At 43.6% G+C, this 19278-nt stretch overlaps 1 protein-coding gene across 4 annotated transcripts in view; it reads left to right on the top strand.

Annotated features, from left to right (window-relative positions):
- The window catches only part of lrrc7 (leucine rich repeat containing 7), a 368217-nt gene that overhangs the window by 200178 nt on the left and 148761 nt on the right, over positions 1-19278 (top strand). For 3 of the 4 annotated variants that reach the window (XM_055641900.1, XM_055641899.1, XM_055641901.1), the window contains one exon: positions 17625-17827. In XM_055641900.1, coding sequence (XP_055497875.1) covers positions 17639-17827 — 189 coding nt within the window. In that variant the 5' untranslated portion in view covers positions 17625-17638. Of the gene's footprint in view, positions 1-17624; positions 17828-19278 lie in introns of those variants that run through there. The other variant, XM_055641902.1, reaches the window with a different exon arrangement.

Below are 19278 nucleotides of genomic sequence, written 5' to 3'. Positions count from 1 at the left end.
AAGGAGATGGAGGACAGGGAGATCAGAATGGAGATTATTAATATGCAGGGGAAGTTTGAGATTAAGAAGGAGGCAGGGAGGATTTTGAAAACATTAAAATTACTAAATCCCCAGGTCCTAATAGGATTTATCCCAGGTTATTGAGAAAGGCAAGAGAGGAGATTGCTGGATCCCTTTATATTTTCCCTCTCCACATGCGAGATTTCAGAGAACTGGAGAGTTCCTAATGATGTTTCTTTATTTAAGAGGGGAAGTAGCTAGAGTCTAGGGAATCATAGGCTGGTAAGCCTTGCATCAGTGGTCAGGAAACAACTGGAGAGGATTCTTCGGGATATGATTTACTCCCATTTGGAAAAATTATGGGTTAATGAGAGACAGTCAGCATGGTTTTGTACACGGCAGGTCATGTCTTACCAACTGGATTGAGTTTTTTTTGAGGAGGTGATGAAGCGAATAGATGGGGTAGGGATGTTGTTCAGTAGGGATCTGTGCTGAGACCGGTGCTATTTGAGATATGTATAAATGACTTGGATGAAAATGTAGATGCTTAGTTAGTTTTCCAAGATTTCTGGGGTCAGAGACTGCGAGGAAGGCTGTCAAAGTATACAGCAGGATTATAGATCAGCTGCAGAAATGGGCAGAGAAATGGCAGATAGACTTTAATCCAAGTGAGTGTGAACTGTTGCACCTACGGAGGTCATGTATAAGGGAAAATATAAAATTAATGGCATTATCCTTATGTATTGATGTATAGAGGATATGGGGTCCAAGGCCATAACTCCTTGAAAGTGGCAATATACTATATAGAGTGGTAAAATAAAGTATGCTTTCTTTCATAACTCAGGGTATTGAGTATAAGAGTAAGAAAGTGATGATGCAGTTTCATTGGACATTGAATGGGCCACATTTGGAGTATTGTGTGCAGTTCTAGTTGCATCATTACAGGACAGATGTGAATGTTTTGGAAAGGGTGCAGAGGAGGTTTACCAGAATGATATTAACAAGGAACTGCAGATGATGGTTTATGCTAAAGTTAGACACAAAATGCTGCAGCAACTCACTGAGCCAGGCAGCATCTCTGGAGAAAATGGACAGGTGACGTTTCACATGGCTGCCAACATTGGGTGAGAGTTCGGAGCGATAAATTGCGAGAGACCAAGCCCGTGGGAGCGTAGTGACAAGGGGGGGGGGGGGGGGGGGGGGGTGTGGGAGCAGGGAGGAGGGGGTGAGGGGGTGATAGGAGGGGGAAGGTGTGGAAGAGGGGGTGTCCCTCCTCCCATTGGTACAGAGATTTTGCATTTTTCAGCTTGAAATTGCTGAATCTGGTGCATACTATAGCGAATTTTAACTTACACTTGAATGCAATATTTATGCTTTAAATTGGATTAGCTATGAATAAGGTTAGGCTAAATTACATTCCTAATTACATTCCACAGTAGAGCCAGGCTCTGATCAACAGGTTCAGCACATGAATGATCTTTGTGTATTCATGTATGGAAATCAGATTATAATCAAGCACTTGGCCCATGTTGACCAGCCTGGGTCTCACTACACACCTGGTACTATTCCTGACCCTGACTCCAGTTGCATACCGTCTCTCATTCCTGACCCTGAGTCCAGCCTTACACCCGGCCCCCTATTCTACCCTGATCATAGCTGCTTACCTGCTTAGGTTCCCAGTGCTGAACACTCCCATTGTCCCAGCTTTGACTGCACACCTAGTACTATTCCAGACCTTGACTCTGGATGCACACATGGCCTTGCTCCTAGCCCCTCTGCACTGACAATATATCTGGCCAACACATAAAGCCCCATATCTGACCCCCTCGACTTAACCTATTATGTTCAAGTCCACAGGTGCTTATCTGATTCTGTTTTCCTCTCAGCTGGGACTTTTCGGAAGTGCAAAGTCCAGTAACTATATATTTAAGCAATATTATTCTATTAAATGTGATCTTGAGAGTACATAATATTCTCTGTGGTATTCAAACCCTTAAACAAGAAAAATTCGAAAAAGAATTAAGAAATAAGCTATAGAAAAAGAAAAAGAAAAAAAGAAAACAGAAGATATATTAAAAGTTTTTAAAAAAAAAAAGAGATAAAAGGGATATACCAACCGTATTTTTCCTCACCCCTCACCATGTCCTGAAACAATTTATTTTCAGAATTCTGTTGCACCTTATACTTGTAGTAAGTCCATAAATGGAGACCAAATCTTTTGAAAATGGTCTGATTTGCCTGCTAGAAGGAATCTCATATCTTCCAGGTGTAACATTTCGAACATATTTGAAATCCACATATTTATTGTTGGTGTTGGGGTGTTTTTCCAGAATTTAAGTATGATTTTTTTCCCCATTATTAAACCGTAATTAAGTGGGCTCTTTTGGGAGGCAGATAGCTCAGGGCTGCCTTCCATTGTTCCAAAAATAATCAGTTCTGCATTCGGTTTCAGTTTTATTTTAAATAATTTTGTGATAACTTCTGCTATAAGGTTTTATAATGCACAAAAATTTTAACTTATTATGTATTGAAGATATCTGTTGAAATGTGTGGTGTTATGTCTGTCTTGAAGCTGTTGTGGCACTGTAATTTCCTGTAAAGGATTATTAAAGGTTATTCTATTCTATATAGTATAGTATAGTAACATTGGGCCTCCGTAGAGGCAACTGCGGTGGCAGGCCTGACTTTGGGTGAACTTGGGGCTGGGGACTTGACATTGTGCCTTCCCCCTCAGTGGTATCCATTGTGGGGGGATAATTTTCTGTCTCTACGCAATCCTGGGGGAGGACTTTTGGATATGCAGAGAATGGAATGATGTATGCAGGTAGATAAGTGATGGTCTTGATGTTGTGTTCGGTACAAACAGTACAGACCAAAGGGCCTGTTCTTGTACTCTACTGTTCTATGTTCTATGTTATTGGACTTGTATCAACCACTTCCTTTGGATGCTTATTCCCAATACTCACCATCCTCTGTGTGAAAAAGTTGACTCCAACCTCCCACACTCCAAGGAATAAACTCCAAGCCTGCCCAACCTCTCCCTATATTTCAGGCCCTCGAGTCCTGGCACCATCCTTATAATTCTGCTCTGCACTCTTTCCATCATAAAGGCATCTTTCATATAGCATGATGACAAAAAATGAACATAAAACTCCAAATGCGGCCCCACCAACATCTTGTACAACTCTAACATAATGTCCCAACCTTCCTCACTCCGACTGAAGAAGGTCACATGCCAAAGACCTTTTTCATCATTCTGTATACCTGTGATACAACTTTTAGGGAACAATGTACTTACTCCTAGATCCATCTGATCTACAACACTCCCCACAGGGCTGTGAAGGTCCTGCCCTGGTTTGACTTCCCAAAATGCAACATCTCACAATAATCTGAGTTAACTTCCAATTTGATGGTAGACCTGCCACAGTAAACCTCATCTTGCAGCAAACACAAATACTTAACTTTGTACAGGAAACTCGGCCTAAGCAGCTGGAAAACCTAACTACATTTGTTTTCACTGCCATCCCCTAAACCTCTAATTTTATTACTTAAATGGATGCACATTGATCTACAGGCTAACAATAGTGAGACAACTATGTTTGAATAGGCAGAAATTAAAATAAATAAATAGCAACAAGAAAAAGGTTATTCAGCCCTCCGGGCCTGCTCTGCTATTACATTCAATAATGGATAATCCTATCTCTCTTGTTACCAGCTTTCTACTTTAATGCTTACAATAAATTCTGACAAAGAAAATGTGAACTAAAGTATTAACTCGGTTTGTTTTCCACAGATGCTGCCTTATCTGCTAAGTGTTTCCAGTGTTTTCTGTTTTTGCTTAATGTTAAATGTTTGAGTTCCCTTTTATGTTAGCTGTTATTCTCCTCTCAGTTGGGTTATTCACTTTAAATGCATCATTATCCACAAATATCCTTACGTGACACTCCATATTAGTTATGTGAACAAAAGCACTAATGGATTCTGTGCTAAAATGGGCCATTATCGTAATATGCATTGAGAGATATGTTAGTGATGGCACCACTGTGCCAAGAAGCTAGCATGAATCCAGCAATGAATTGCCTGCAGCACAGTGTGGAGATGCTGCCTGTGAGAATTGGTGTTAGGAAGACAGTAAAGCTGAGATGTTGGCCATTGCTAGGCAGTCCCTACTTCATCTGTTGAGTTACCACCTAAATCATGTTGGAAATGAATGGAAGCAGTTGTATCTTCTTCCCTTGTTTGTTTGGACAACTCTCAGGAATCCTGAGATTTCACAATGGTACAAGTTCAATGTTTCTTGGCAGAATTTGACCTTGTGCAGCCAAACAAAGAGGGGAACATTACAACCAATGGATTGTAATATCTAGAGTGCACCTCTGAGCCCCATACCTCAGCGCTGAGCAGTCACACCACTAGGCCTTGCTCACCCAACACCAGCACTCACTGGTATGCTCTGCACACTGAGCCATGAGAAATTAATTGCTGTAAAAGTAATAGGAGAGGGCAGGATTCTTCCATTTTTATGACTATATTATTGAGCACTTAATTTTATAACTAACAGTCTATTGGTCACTGGAAGTTTTTTTTCCACATAAGAAAACTGGTATGCTCCTTTTATAACAGATAATGGGTCTTCTTGAGTATGGCGTGCACAGCCTAACTTTGTAGGTCAACTTGTTCTATTTGACCTACTTGTTTGTGCACGTCGGGTTGATTGCATTAGTCGAAACAGGGTGGACCACATGAAGGTTGCAATCTCCCACCCCACAGGTAATGGGTTATCTTCCAGGAAGGAACCAGTTATTTTTCTTCTAACTTCTATTCTCTGCAGGGTTTAGTAATTTTATGTTAATAATCCCTTGAGTAAATGTAAGCTGGCTGATGCATGAAATGTCTTGAGCATCAAGTGACTGAGATGTTCTGTGGAGAGCTTGAGCTCTGATTCTTCTGTCACTCTTGTAAAGACATAGAAGCGGATATGTAATATAATAAAGTAATAGCTCAGTGCATACTCATGGGTTTGTTCATTAGTCAGAAATACAGAAATGGATCTCGAAAGACAATGTTTCCAGAAACATTTAACAGAACTGGAGATGAAAGAAGGATAAAAATAGAATCAGTCACATAGCATCGAGAAAGCCTCTTTACTGCAAGAATATATATGTCCCATTAGTCACAGTCTGACATCCTGATAAGAATCCATTTATTTCCGTTATTGTCTATCTGATAACCATTTCTCTATCCATGTTAGTATATTATCGACATTTCCATGTGCTTTTATTTCTTGACCAATCCCCTGAGGTGGGACTTGATTGAATGCATTTTGAAAATCTAAATACATTACATACGCTGGATTTCCTAAACTATTCTCAGCCATGTCCTCAGATCCCTGCCCACTGAATTAATCAGACAGGTTTTTCTTTTCTTAAATCCATGCTGACTCTGATCAATCATATTATCCTTTTAAACGCATTCTGCTATCACATCCTATAGGTGCTAGCATTTTGCTACTCACAGTTTATTGTTTCCTCTCTCTCTGGTGGTGGGGGTGGGGGGGTGGATGACATTTAATGAATCCCAGTCCACAGGAACAACTCCAAACTCCTCAAAGATGGAAGTTGATCATCTTTCAAGCTTGACAGTTACTAATTTTTTTCACAAATACCTATTCCTGCTGTTCCTCATCCTCACAAACACCCTGTCAGTAATGTTTCTGGCAAGTTTTTTAGTATCCTCCACAAAAACAGACAAAGTAGTTGTTTAATTCCTACATCATTTTTATATTTGCTATTACAAATTCTTTGACAATTGCTTGTCTATTACTTCCTACATACTTATAAGTTCTTACAGTTTACTTTTATGTTTTATGTCGGTCTACAAAGAAAATCTCTACTGAAATATGTAAACATTTCCCCGTTTCGGCATCTGGTTTTCGAGGAGATACGTTTCAAAGGCAACATGACACATACAACCACACACCCACACACACACACACACACACAGTTTTAAAAGTATACTAGACCAAATGCAGACCCGTTGGGTCTGTTCCCGCAACGCGCTGTTGCAAGGGGGAGCGGCCTGACGTCATCGCGAAACGCCACATGCTAGGCGTACGCCGTCAAGACGCTGCGTTCGACGTTGAGACATTTCGTACAACGTTGAGACGCTGCATACGATGTCGAGATGCTGCGTACGACATCGAGACGCTGCGTACACCCCTGCACATGCGGGCCGACAGGCACCGGCTCTGTCACGCTGGGTCAAGCCAAAGATCGGTTGTTCCCCCCCTGCTTTTCGCCGTCCTCGGACAGTGGAGGGCGAAAACCAGCAGGGAACAGCCGATCTTTGGCTTGAGCCAGCTTGACGGAGTCGGGCCGGGGTGGGGGGAGGGGGGGAGGGACAGTGGAGGAGAGCTGGGCAGCAGCATGGAAAATCACTGGCGAAATGTGAAAAATGTCGGCGTTTTTTGGAGAGAGAGGCGGGCGGTAGCAGCCGTTATGGTGGCTGGCCAGCAGGAGGCAAAATAAAGAGTGAGTGGGGGGGGGGGGGGGGAAGGATTTTACTATAAATGTGTACAGAAAAATGTCTAAATGAGTGCGTTTGCTGGGGGGGGGGGGGGGGGGGGGGTGCGGGGGGGCATGCGGCGTCACACACACTAGCCACCCCCACAATAACTACCCCCTTGATATTATATTAATATTATTAATAAGATCCTTTTACCCCGTAACCGCCGTATAAAAGGACGCATGGGGGGGAGGGGGGGGGAGAGGTGGGGGGAAGGGAGGGGGTGGAGGGAAGGGGGTAGGGGAGGGGGGGAGGGGGGGGTGTTAAGGGGAGAGGGAGGGGGAGGGAGAGGGGATGGGGGGGGTGGGGAGGAGAGAGAGAGAGGGAAGAGAGAGAGAGGGGGGCGAGAGAGGGAGAGTGAGCAGGGCGGGCGACATTTGCCTCCTTGAAGGGAGAGAGAGAGAGGGGGGGGGGAGAGGGAGAGAGAGAGAGAGAGGGAGAGAGAGAGAGAGAGGAGAGGAGAGAGAGAGAGAGAGGGGGAGAGAGAGAGAGAGAGAGAGAGAGAGAGAGGGAGAGAGAGAGAGGAGGAGGGAGAGAGAGAGAGGGAGAGGGGGGAGAGGGAGAGAGAGAGAGAGAGAGGGAGAGAGAGAGAGAGGGGGAGAGAGGGAGAGAGAGGGGGGGGAGAGAGGGAGAGAGAGATGGATAGAGATATGGAGAGGGGGATAGAGAGAGAGAGGGGAAAGGGGTGGGTCGCAAGGTTTATTTCAAAGCTCGCTTGCCTGCTCGTAAGATTTTTTTAAAGTAGTTTGGTTTGCAGCTGTGTTCGAGCGGCGGCTGTGAACACTCGTTCTTTCCAAAGATCCTATAGCTGCTTAGCCGCTATGGGATCTTTGGTTATTTCTGTGCAATTTGAACAACGGAGAGGGTTGGAGCGGGTAGGCGGGCGTGGGGACACCGAGGCACACAGAGAGGGATGCTCACAGAAAGAGGCACAGAGGCAGGGGAGCTTCCTGCCTTTTGGAGCTGGGGTTTCCGATTTGCGGTGTCTATTGAGTGGGCGACCCTGCTGGTGCGAGCGGAGCGGATGATCAAAAGCAGCAGAGGGCCGGCCGATGGAGAGAGGGGGGAGATTGAGAGAGAGGGGAGATAGAGAGAGAGGGAGGGGGGGGGAGAGGGGGGAGGGGGGGAGAGAGGGGAGAGAGAGAGGGGGGGGGAGAAGGGGAGGGGGGGGGAGAAGGGAGGGGGGGGAGAAGGGAGGGGGGGGGAGAAGAAGGGGGGGGGGGGGAGAAGGGAGGGGGGGGGGGGGGGAGGGTGGGAGAGGGTGGGTGGGGGCATGATCCCGAGTGAGCCTGCGGCCGGCAGCGAGGATGGCGGAAATAGCAGCGGGGGGAGCAGCCGATCTGTGCCGGAGAGCCGGGCGGCAGCAGCCGTTATCGGGTCGCAGGCGGGTGGGCGAGTCGAGCTGCGGGAGGCTTGGCGCGAGCGTAGTTGGAGGGGGGAGGGGGTAGTGGGCTTCCAAATGAAGAGAGAGAGAGAAGTGGCTTGGATTGGGTCCCATCCCCTCGGGGGGGGGGGGGGGGGCTGCAGCGTCACACACACTAACCACCCCCCGCACACACACTAACCAGGAAAATTAGTGGAGGACGTTTGTGGACATGTAATGCATGATTGCTGTTAGTCTCCTTTTCATTTGCAGAAACAAGGAACTGCAGATGCTGGTTTACAGCCAACATAAAAGTACTAAAATAACTCATATTAGTCAGGCTCATGAGGGTCCTGACCCGATATGATAATTTCCTTTAGTTTATTTTAGAGATACAGCTTGGAAACAGGCCCTTCGGCCCAACTTGACCGCACCAACCAACGATTACCGGTACACGATTTACACCCTACACACTAGGGACAATTTACAGAAGCCAATTAACCTTCAAACCTGCATGCCTTTGAAATATGGGAGGAAACCAGAGCACCTTGGAAAAACCCACGTGGTCACAGGGAGAACATGCAAATTCCGTACAGACAGCGTCCATAGTCAAGATCGAATCCGGGTCTATGGCGTTGTAAGGCAGCAACTATACCACTGCGCCATTGAACCTATCCCTGTTCTCCAGAGATGCTGCCTGACCCGCAGAGTTACTCCAACACATTGTGTTTCCTTTTCATCTGAAGGTAATTGTGATTGGAGATTTAAGGAAAAGTTTCATATCAAAAAGACGGTATTGGATGTTATACAATCAAGGCATGGAGTCATATAGCATGGAAACAGGCCCTTCGGCCCAACTTGCCCCCGCCAACCAACACGCCCCATCTACACTAGTCCCACCTGCCTGTATTTGACCCATATCCCTCTAAACCCCCCCCCCCCCCGCCTTAAACCTATGTCTTCTGGTTCCTTTTTCCCCTCCTCTGGGTAAAAGGCTGTGCATTCACTATTTATTCCTCTCATGATCTTGTACACCTCTATAGGATCACCCCTCTTCCTCCTGTGCTCAACCTCGCCCCATAGCTCATGCCTCTCAAGTCCTGGCAACATCTTCATAAACCTCTTCTGCACACTTAACAACATTTTTCCTATAACAGGATGACCAAAACTGAACACAATAGAATACAAATGTGGCCTCACCAATGTCTTGTACAACTGTAACATGACCTCCCAACTTCTATACTCAATGATCTGACTGATGAAGGCCAATGATCTGAAAGCCTTCTTGACTACCCTATTTACTTGTGACAGCACTTTCAACGAACTATGTACTTGCACTCCTAGATTCCTCTACTCCACAACACTCCCCAGTGCCCTGCCATTCACTGTGGCCTTGCCATTCACCGTGTGATCAAAAAGGATGCGGTAATATATGACATTGTAATCAGACTCCTATGGGAGGCAAAGGAAGAGATTTCTGGGGCTCTGACAGTGATTTTTCACTCTCCAGTGGCCACCGCTGAGATACCAGATGATTGGAGGATGGCAAACGTTATTCGAGGTTGGGATAAGTCAGGCAAAGAAGATAGTGAATAGTGGTGGAAAGGTGGTATTCTGGGCTGGGGATCTGTGATCAGTGATGTAGAGAGGATGTTTTCACTAGTGGAAGAGTCCAGGACCAGTGGTCATAGCCTCAGAATTACTTTAGGAAGGAGATGAGGAGGAATTTATTTTTGTCAGGAGAAGTGAATCTGTGGAATTCATTGCCTCAGAAGGCTGTGGAAGCCGAGTTCATGGATAATTTTAAGGCAGAGATAGATAGATTCTTGATCAGCCCAGGTGTCATGAGTTATGGGGAGAAGCAGGAGAATGGGGTTTGGAGGGAAAGATAGATCAGCCATGATTGAATGGCGGAGTAGACTTGATGGGCTGAATCACCTAATTCTGCTCCTATCACATGACCTTAGGATCTTCTGGTCTTTTATGTAGGTATAAAAAGCCTTGGGATTTTCTTTAATCTTTGCCAAAGCCTTTGTGGCCACTTTTGCCCACTTAAGTTTGTTCCTCCTTGCTTTATATTTCTCAAAGACCCTGTCTGATTTCATCTTCTTAAACCTTGCCTTTTTCCTTTTTCTTTTTGACCAAATTTACAACCTTGTTTGGTCTTCCAAGTTTCCCGTAGTTTTCCACCCTTATCCCTTCTCTTTATTGGAACATGCTAAGGCTGAACTTTGATCAACTGGACTTTTAACAACTCCCACACACACATTATAGAAGGAACTGCAGATTCTAAAAGGAATGGGTGACGTTTCAGTTTGAGATGTCTGAAGAACTGTTTCGACCCGAAACATCACCCGTTCCTTCTCTCCAGAGATGCTGCCTGTCCCGTTGAGTTACTCCAGCATTTTCTGTCTATCTCCCAAATGGTAAATGTGGACTTATCCAATAACATCTGCTCCCAATGTACCCTCCTTAGCTCCTTCATAATGATGTTGTAATTTGTGTTACACCAATTTAGTACCTTCCCGCAAACTCTGGACCTATCCCTATTCAAACAATCTGTAAACCTATGGAATTATTATCTATATCCACAAGATGCTCTTCCACTGTAACATCAATCATTTGGGCTCATTTCCCAACACAAGATCCAGCATGCTCACTTCCCTGGTTGTATTATCCACATACAATTTCTAGAAACTCTTTTGGATACACATAACAAATTCTTTCCCTCTCTAATCCCTTGGTGCTGAGAAGGTCCCAATCAATATTAGGGAAGTTAAAGTCACCCATTAAGGCAACACTGTTGCTGTGGCATCTTTCAGTAATCTGTTCACATATCTGTTTCTCTATCGCACACTTTCTATTTGGGATCCTATAGTACAATCCCATTAGAGTGCTTGCACCTTTCTTATTTTTGAGCTGTACCCATGTTGCCTTCCAGTATGTCCTCTTTGAGTGCCACCGTGACAGTCTCCCCGATTAGTAGCATAACTCTTCTCTCTTTATCACATCAGAAACATCATAACCCAACAATATTGAGCTCTTAATCATGCAACCACATTTCCACAATGGCCACAGCATAGAACCAAGCACCTATCTATGCCCTAAATTCATAGGCTTTTTCTACAATACGTGTTCCATCGTTACCTCTTTTCCATTATCGAATGACAATCTCCATGGAAACTCTCTTAACACCATGCAGAATGAGGAAATTACTACATCCACATTCTTGCATGTTCACCCAAAGCTTAGACCAAATGACACCCAAAAAATTATTGAACAGGCTGAAATGTAACACAGCATGGATTACCACTGCATTTAATATCCTTTAATATTCACAAATTTCCAGGGAAAAAAACAAAGTACTGGAGTAACTTTCCTGACTTTGGGAGGAGATGTGCAACTCTGCCTTGGAAAAACTCTGAGCTTACTTCAAAGTCGCTGGAATCCTGGTGATCTTTTTAAATTGCAAGAGAGTCCAGGTGAAATCTGGTCAGTTCCCAAGCCATTGAACATGTTAACAGATTTTTAAGAACGGAATATTAAAACAACAATTTTGGACTGCTTTGTCGTGACAGTTCATATTGTTGTTTTTGAGACCAACAACACTGACTTGAAACAAGCAGTTAAAAAATAAGAAATGTCCAGCCTTTGGTACCTTACTTTTGGTGATAATGGCAGCTTAATTATAATTTGTGCAACTATGTGTTTAAAAATAAACCAATGTGCACAACAAGCTGTGCAGTTTTCACTTGTTCCCATAGTAACCTAAATGTGATGATGTGAAGCTGAAAATATGTTTAACTGTAGGAGATACATTGATATGGACAGGAACATGAGATTTAGCACTGTGTTGAATTGCAGAATAACAATTGGATGTGTAAATAAAATCCTTAATTCCACCTATCTCCAGAAAAAGCAGTTACTTAGAAAAAGTACATTGAAATCAGATTTGGCAACACCTTTTTTTCCAACCGTTTAAATCAAATATGTTTGATGCGCAAATCATGAAAATTCAGTCAGTTCGCACACATTGCAATGTTTATAAAGTTCAACCAGTGTTTTTGCTGTTGGCTGGTGCACATCAGATATTTGGCTAGCAGTATGTGCATAGAGTGAAATCATCACTGTGCATTGTGTTTGGAGCTTTGACAGCTGAAATTGGGTTGCATTTTTTAGCTTTAGTGAAAATTTTGCCTGTTTTCATAATGTAACATTCTGCTGCAGCTGTACCTCTAAAGGTCTACTCAGCCATTTGCCATTTACCTCTACATTCTGCTGTAATGATCATTGAAGATAGACTAGTCACTCTACAGAATGTCAGGCTAATGTTTGGTTGAGTTCTGCTGTCATTTCTTCATCTATAGTTTATCACCATATGTGATTTTCTCATGGTTCAATAAGGCATGCTGCAGGGGCTGAAACTAGAAGACAGGTGTAAGAGGCCCACGAGAGAGGAGGAACACCAACCCCCAAGAGTGTTCAAAGTGTCACAACAGGAGTCTACAGAAATGTTGACAGAGATGTTCAACCTATTGACAGAATTGTAGCAAGGCACAAGTGTTGAGACTGCCCTGCCAGTAAAAGTCAAGATCAGTCACATCCTGAATTCCAAAACATTTGGTAGATAGGATGGTAATGAAAGCCTTTGGTACATTGAACTTCATCAATCAGGGTATTTATTGAGTGTAGGAGTTGTGATGTACAAGATGTTGATGAAGGCACACTTGTGTTCAGTTTTGGTCACTGCTATAGGACGGATGCCATTAAGTTGAAAAGAGTGCAGAGAAGATTTAAGAGGATGTTGTCAGGACTCGAGGGCCTGAGCTATAAGGAAAGATTGGGCAGGTTAGGACTTTATTCTTTCCATGACTCTCTGGGTTTCATCTGGTGTGCTCCAGTTTCCTCCCATATTCTAAAAGTGTGCTGGTATGTTAATTGGCTACTATAAATGATTACTTAGTGTAGATAAATGTCAAAAACATCAAAGGAGAGTTGATGAGCATGTGGGAGAAGATTTGTCAATGGAGATATGTGTGCATCAGCAGATAAGTGGCACTCTGTGAGGGCTACTGAAGTTTGTTACAATCATATGGTGCACTTTTACACAGCTTCTAAATGCACTCCTTTCCAAGATATTTAACACATTCTGTATAGTTCTAGACTGCAGGGGATATATCGCCTCCCCAGTATTTACCAGCAACAAGTATGTGCCTCTCCACAGAGACATTGCAGTCAGCAGATGGAGCTCATTGAGGCTTGATGCTCACCTCGAGGAAAGCTGCCCAGAATGCTCCACAATAACCATTGCACGTGGAATGTGCACACTAGGGGCAATTTACAGAGGCCAATTAACCGACAAGCCCACACATCTTTGAGATGTGGGAGGAAACTCAAGAAACTCAAGCAGTCACAGGGAGATCTCACAAGTAAAAACTCCACAAAGGTCAGGAGCACTGTGAGACTGCAGCTGAATCTGTGATAAGCCTTATGGAAAATGTATAAAAAGAAAATAATGAAGGGAAGTGTGGCCGCTCAGTGGATCAGTCAGGGGAAATGTGTCAGAGAGTTGCCGAGTGAATATTTTGTGTCTGTATTCACAGTGAAAGACACAGGAAGTATTTCAGATACAGTCAGGAACTAGGAGGCTAATAATACTGAGGAATTTATTGTTATTTAAAGATATAGCATGGAAACAAGCCCTTCGGCTCATCGGGTGATCACCCATACATACAGTAGCACTATCCTACACACTAGAGACAATTTACAATTTACAGAAGCCAATCAGTCTACATACCTGTACATCTTTGGAGTGTGGGAGGAAATTGGAGCACCCGGAGAAAACCCATGCAGCTGAGAAAGCACAATTCTATACAGCCATCGTAGAGTCTGTCCTCACCTTTTCCATCATGGTCTGGTTTGGCTCAGCCACCAAGCATGACATCCGGAGGCTGCAACGAATCGTCCGATCAGCTGAGAAGGTTATTGGCTGCAATCTTCCCTCCATTGACGAACTGTACACTGCAAGGGCCAGGAAGCTAGCGGGTAAGATCATCTCTAACCCCTCTCACCCTGGCCACAAACTCTTTGAATCACTTCCTTCTGGAAGGTGACTCCGGACTGTCACAACTGCCACAGCCAGACATAAAAACAACTTTTTCCCACGAATAGCTCCACTCAATAACCAAAGATCTGTAGCCTTCTTTTGCTCTGGTATTTTATTTAATTCACATGTTTAATCAATAATGTTTTATTATTAATGTTTAATGTTTTATGTATCATTCCTAACTGTCACTGTATGTCATGTTGTTGCTTGCGGGTGGAGCACCAAGGCAAATTCCTTGTATGCGAATACTTGGCCAATAAACTTTCATTCCTTCAAACATTCATTGATTCATTCATTCATTCAATCAATCATTCAGTCACAGGAAGAACTTACAAATTCTGTACAGACAGCATCAGTAGTCACGGTTACACCTGGGTTTCTGGCACTATGAGTTAGCAACTCTACCGCTGCATCACTGTGTGCATCGCTGTGTGCATCGCTGCATCACTGTGGGTCAGTGGGGGCGCATCAATGGTGGCAGCCCTGTCAGCAGCGCGTTAGTTATTTTCAACTTTTTTTATTTTTTTAGTATGATTTAAAGTATGTTTTTAATGTTTCTTTGTGTGTTTTGTGTGGGGGGGTGAGGGGGAAACCGTTTTGGTCGCCTCCTCCAAGGAGAGGCGACTTTTTCCAGATCGCCTCCCCCTTGGCCTAACAGCGAGGATCGGCGCGGCCTTTCCCGGAGACGCGCACGGGGCTCGGCGCTCCGGCGGCGGGTGCAGCGTGGACTGTCAATGCGGAGCGGGCGATCCCTCGCTGGGGCTCGCTGGAGGGGAGCGCTCCGTTTCGTTGGCCCGCAGCAGCCGGCAGCCTGAAGCCGCGGTCTGCACAGCTCCAGCTGGCGCGGCGTCTACAGCCCGGGATCCCTTTTGGGGCCCCGGGGTAAGAAGAAGCCATCACTGCCGGCCCTCTGGCCAACTTCTACCGCGGGCGCGGTGGCGACTTACCATCACCCCTGGAGGGGAGCTTCGACCGCCGGCCCTGCAGTCTGCGGTGCTTCTGGCTGCGACATGGAGGGAGCTTTAAATCTTCGGCCGCCGGCCTGTGGCCTACACCAACTTAGAGCCGCGGTCTCCGGTGGGGAAGAGCCGACTCTGGACTTACCTGGACTCGTACCTTGTCCTTACCATCTGGACGCCCGCAGTGGCGGCTGCGGAGGGTTGAGGTCCCGACCACGGGGGAAAATGGAGGAGGACTGGCCAAATTGTGTGCCTTCCACCACAGTGATGAATGCTGTGGTGGATGTTTATGTTAAATTTTTCTTGTGTTTTCGTGTGTGCTCTTTATCATTGTATCGCTGCTGACATATCCATTTCACTTGCACTTTTTGTGCAATGTGACAAATAAACCGTATTGTATTGTATTGTATTGTTGTAACAACATACTAAAGAAATTAATTATACATACGTAATACATAAATTACTCAGACATTCTACAAAGAAAAAGACTGTCCAAAAAACAAGTCATTAATGGAAAACACAATTAGAAAATAAGTCTCTGGTAGTGCTAGAGGTGGTCTGCAAGGTTCATTGCCAAGTAGGATTAGAGTTGTGCAAGTCAGTTTAAGAACTTGATGGTTGTAAGAAAGTAGTTGTGTGGTTTAGTTTAGAGATACAGCACAGAAACAGGCTGTTTGTCGACCATTGATCACCCATACACAAGTTCTATGTTGTTGCAGTTTCACATCCTATACACTCGGAGCAATTTACAGAAGCCGAATAAACTACAAACCTGCATGTCTTTGGAATGTGGGAGGAAACCAGAGTACCCAGAGGAAACCCACAAGGTCACAGGGAGAATGTACAAACTCCACTCAGACAGCACCCGAGTTTAAGTTTGAACCTGGGTCTCTGGCTGTAAGGCAGGAGCTCGACCTCTGTGCATATATGCCTATTCCTAAACCTGGTGGTGTGGGACTTCAGGCTTCTGCAACAGTAGCAATGTAAAGAGGACACAACCCAGATGGCCTTGATGATAGATGCCACCTTCTTGATGCATCGCCACTTGTAGATATTTTCGATGGTGGGGAGTTTGTTAATCTTCGAAGCTTTGGATAAAAGAGGGTCGTTCGACCCAACCTTCTAAATAATCATTTGCTACACTTCTAAGGCATTGTTATCCTTTTTGAAACAAGGAGAGCATAAAATGTGTGGTCTCACCAAAGCTCCATGTAATCGTTATCTACCTTTGCAGGGTACATAACGGAAACATGCTGTTAATTCCTTCAGAACCCTAAAATGCAGATCATTATTCAGGAATGTAATTGAAATGATGAAGAGAAAGTATTACCGAAATTAACAGTACAAAAAATCTACATATTCAGTAGTAAATTTTTTTTTTAAACTGCAGATGTTGGAAATCACATTTTTATTTCATTGTTTGATTCTTTAAATGCCAAAATTCAATTGTCGTCTATACCTTGGTAATCAACAGGGGGATAGAGGCCAGGAAGATTATTCCTTTGCGTCAAGAAAATGATAGATAATAGATGGCATCTTCTTGAGGGGATAGCTTTGATGGTGGGGAGGGCTGTGCCCCTGATGGCCTGGACTGAGTTCACCACTCTCTGCACCATCTTGCATTGCTGTATGTTGGAATTGCATCTATCGAAGTTTGTTAGAGTACTTGGTGACATGCCAAATTTTTTTAAACTGCTAAGAAAGCAGAGCCACTGGCACACTTTCTTCAAGATCACAAATATGGGTTGGGCTCAGAACAGATCATCTGAGATGTTAATGTTCAGGAATTTGAAGCTGGTCTTTGGAATTGCATTACATTTATGTGCTAAAAAGGGTAGTGGTGCTTTTAGTGAAAATGATTTAAAACTATAATTGAGAATGCTTTACTTTAAACTTTTACATTTGTTATCAATTGATATTTCCCTCAAGTGCAATCTTTGATTGATATACGCTCTGCTAATGTGATTGGACTGAATAGTGTGATAACAATCACTTTTTATGATTGCCAGAATATATAAATAGGAGAGATATTAAAAGTGGGCTACGGCACAAGAGCGGATGGGTGCAAAACAGATTCACCAGGATGTTTTTTGGCTTGTGCGCTTGAGCTATATGGAGAGGTTGGATAGACTGGGACTTTTTTCTTGGGAACGTAGGAGGTTGTAACATTATTGAGGTGTACAAAATTATGAGAGTTGAGGATTCAAAAATTGGAGGCCATAGGATTAAGTTAAGAAGGGAGTGATTTAAGAGAGTGGGAAGAGATGCAAGTTGGACCTCAGGGACAACTTTTTCAGTAAGAGAGTAGTTCATATAAGGAATGAACTGACAGAGGAAGCTATAGCAGTGGATACCATATGGACTTTTAGAAGACCTTTGGACAGCTGTATGGATAGTAACAATTTAAAAAGGACAAGTGCAGACAAACGCAGCCCAATATGCAACTTGGTCGGCATCGACAAGGTTGTTCAAAGGGCATGCTTCCGTTCTGCACTGCTCTATGACTCTTCTACTTACAAGAAATGAAGAAATGTTGCTGGAAAAATCCTGTTTGGATTTTATGTATCTTTCTTTTAGTTTGCTAGCCATCGTTTCTTTTTCACTGACTGAAAATGTGCTTCTCTCATTGCAGTGCAGCATCTGGAGATGACAACGAAGAGAAAACTTATTGGCCGCCTGGTGCCCTGCCGATGTTTTCGGGGTGAAGAAGAAGTCATCTCAGTACTGGATTATTCCCATTGCAGCCTTCAACATGTACCAAAGGAGATATTCAATTTTGAACGATCTTTGGAGGAACTTTACTTGGATGCAAATCAGATAGAAGAGCTCCCAAAAGTATGGGGAAAAAAACATATGGTGTTCTATAATGTTAACAATTTAAAGCAATTTAAAGCATATGGTGTTCTATAAATGTCGACAATTTAAAGCTTATTTTCAAAAAGAAAATTAACAGGGCTGCTAGTTATTGTTCGTATAAGCCAACTTCTATGTATACCTGCCTCTGTTTTAATGCAAGTCATATGGAGAATTCAGATTGAATTTCAGAAGTACATTACACAGGCAGAAAGGACCTGATTGTATTTAAACAGCACAGAAACTGGCCCTTCGGCCTAATTCGCACATACTGAGCGAGTTTCATTTGCATACATCCCTCTTGTACTGAGGGATCCTTTGCACTGAGAGGTCTTTTGAATGTTATTATTGTACTGTCCTCAATTACTTCCTCTGTGGACCCATGACCCTCTGTGTAAAAATGTTGCCTCTTAGGTTCCTTTCACCTCTAACCATAAGCCTATGCCCTCTAAATCACAATTCCACTACAGCCTGTGCCCCGTAGCCCTGGTAAAAAGTTGCCTCTCAGGTTTCTATTAAATCTTTCCCCTGTTACCTTAAACCTATGCCCTCTAGTTCCTGATTCCCAACCTCTCAACGTCTATACTTAATTGCCTGACTAATGGCCAATGTGCCAAAAGCCTTCTTTATCCATCTGCATTGCCATTAGATAATAATTTAATTTTAATTAGATGTAATATTATTTAGATAATGTTTATGGTGTTGTGCCAAAAATTTTGCATTACATGAAAGGAGTTTGAGATTAAAGATATTAAATCATTTGGCAACTTTGACATTTCTGGGTAAAGTACGGTTCAGTTTACCTAACTGTTAAAGTTCTTTCAACTTTAATGTTGCAATGTCTTGTTTTGGCCATTGGCATGATCTCATTAGAACTTGGTAGTTTCTTTTGATGTACATTCTTGCTCCCAGGGATTTACTTCATTAAATGCCAGGAGCATCACTCAATGGCAAATTGAAATAGTTTCCAAAGGTCAGCAAATGGTTTGCTGATGATTCCGTATTCTGCTCTATTGTGACCGATAAAACGATTTTAGAGCAGTGTCATAAAGGAAAGTGAGATGGAGAGATAAAGGAGTTTCAGGAGTGAATTCTAAAATAAATGCCCTAAACAGTACGATACCCTAAACAGTACAAGGCAGAAGGGATTATAGAAATCTATGACAGCAGATGTAAAAGAGAATAAACAAATGTTAGATGTTCATAGAACGATGGATGGATCTCCATGATGATATCGAGCCTGGTACCGGTTGACCCCGCAGGGGAGCCGTTTCTATATGGGTATCCTCGTGCTCAGCTGGTGTAGGGGACAGTTGCTGCTGTTATCCGATGCGGCATCAGTTGGCTCATTTACTGAAGTAGCTGGCTCGACAACAGGAGCCAATTCATTAGCTTCTTCAAGTATTTTCTTGGTTCGACGGCATACGTGGTCC

The sequence above is a fragment of the Leucoraja erinacea genome, chromosome 10 (assembly GCF_028641065.1).
Source record: "Leucoraja erinacea ecotype New England chromosome 10, Leri_hhj_1, whole genome shotgun sequence".
Lineage (NCBI taxonomy): Eukaryota > Metazoa > Chordata > Chondrichthyes > Rajiformes > Rajidae > Leucoraja > Leucoraja erinaceus.
The sequence above is the reverse complement of the archived record's forward strand: the minus strand, read 5'-3'. Positions and strand labels throughout refer to the sequence as shown.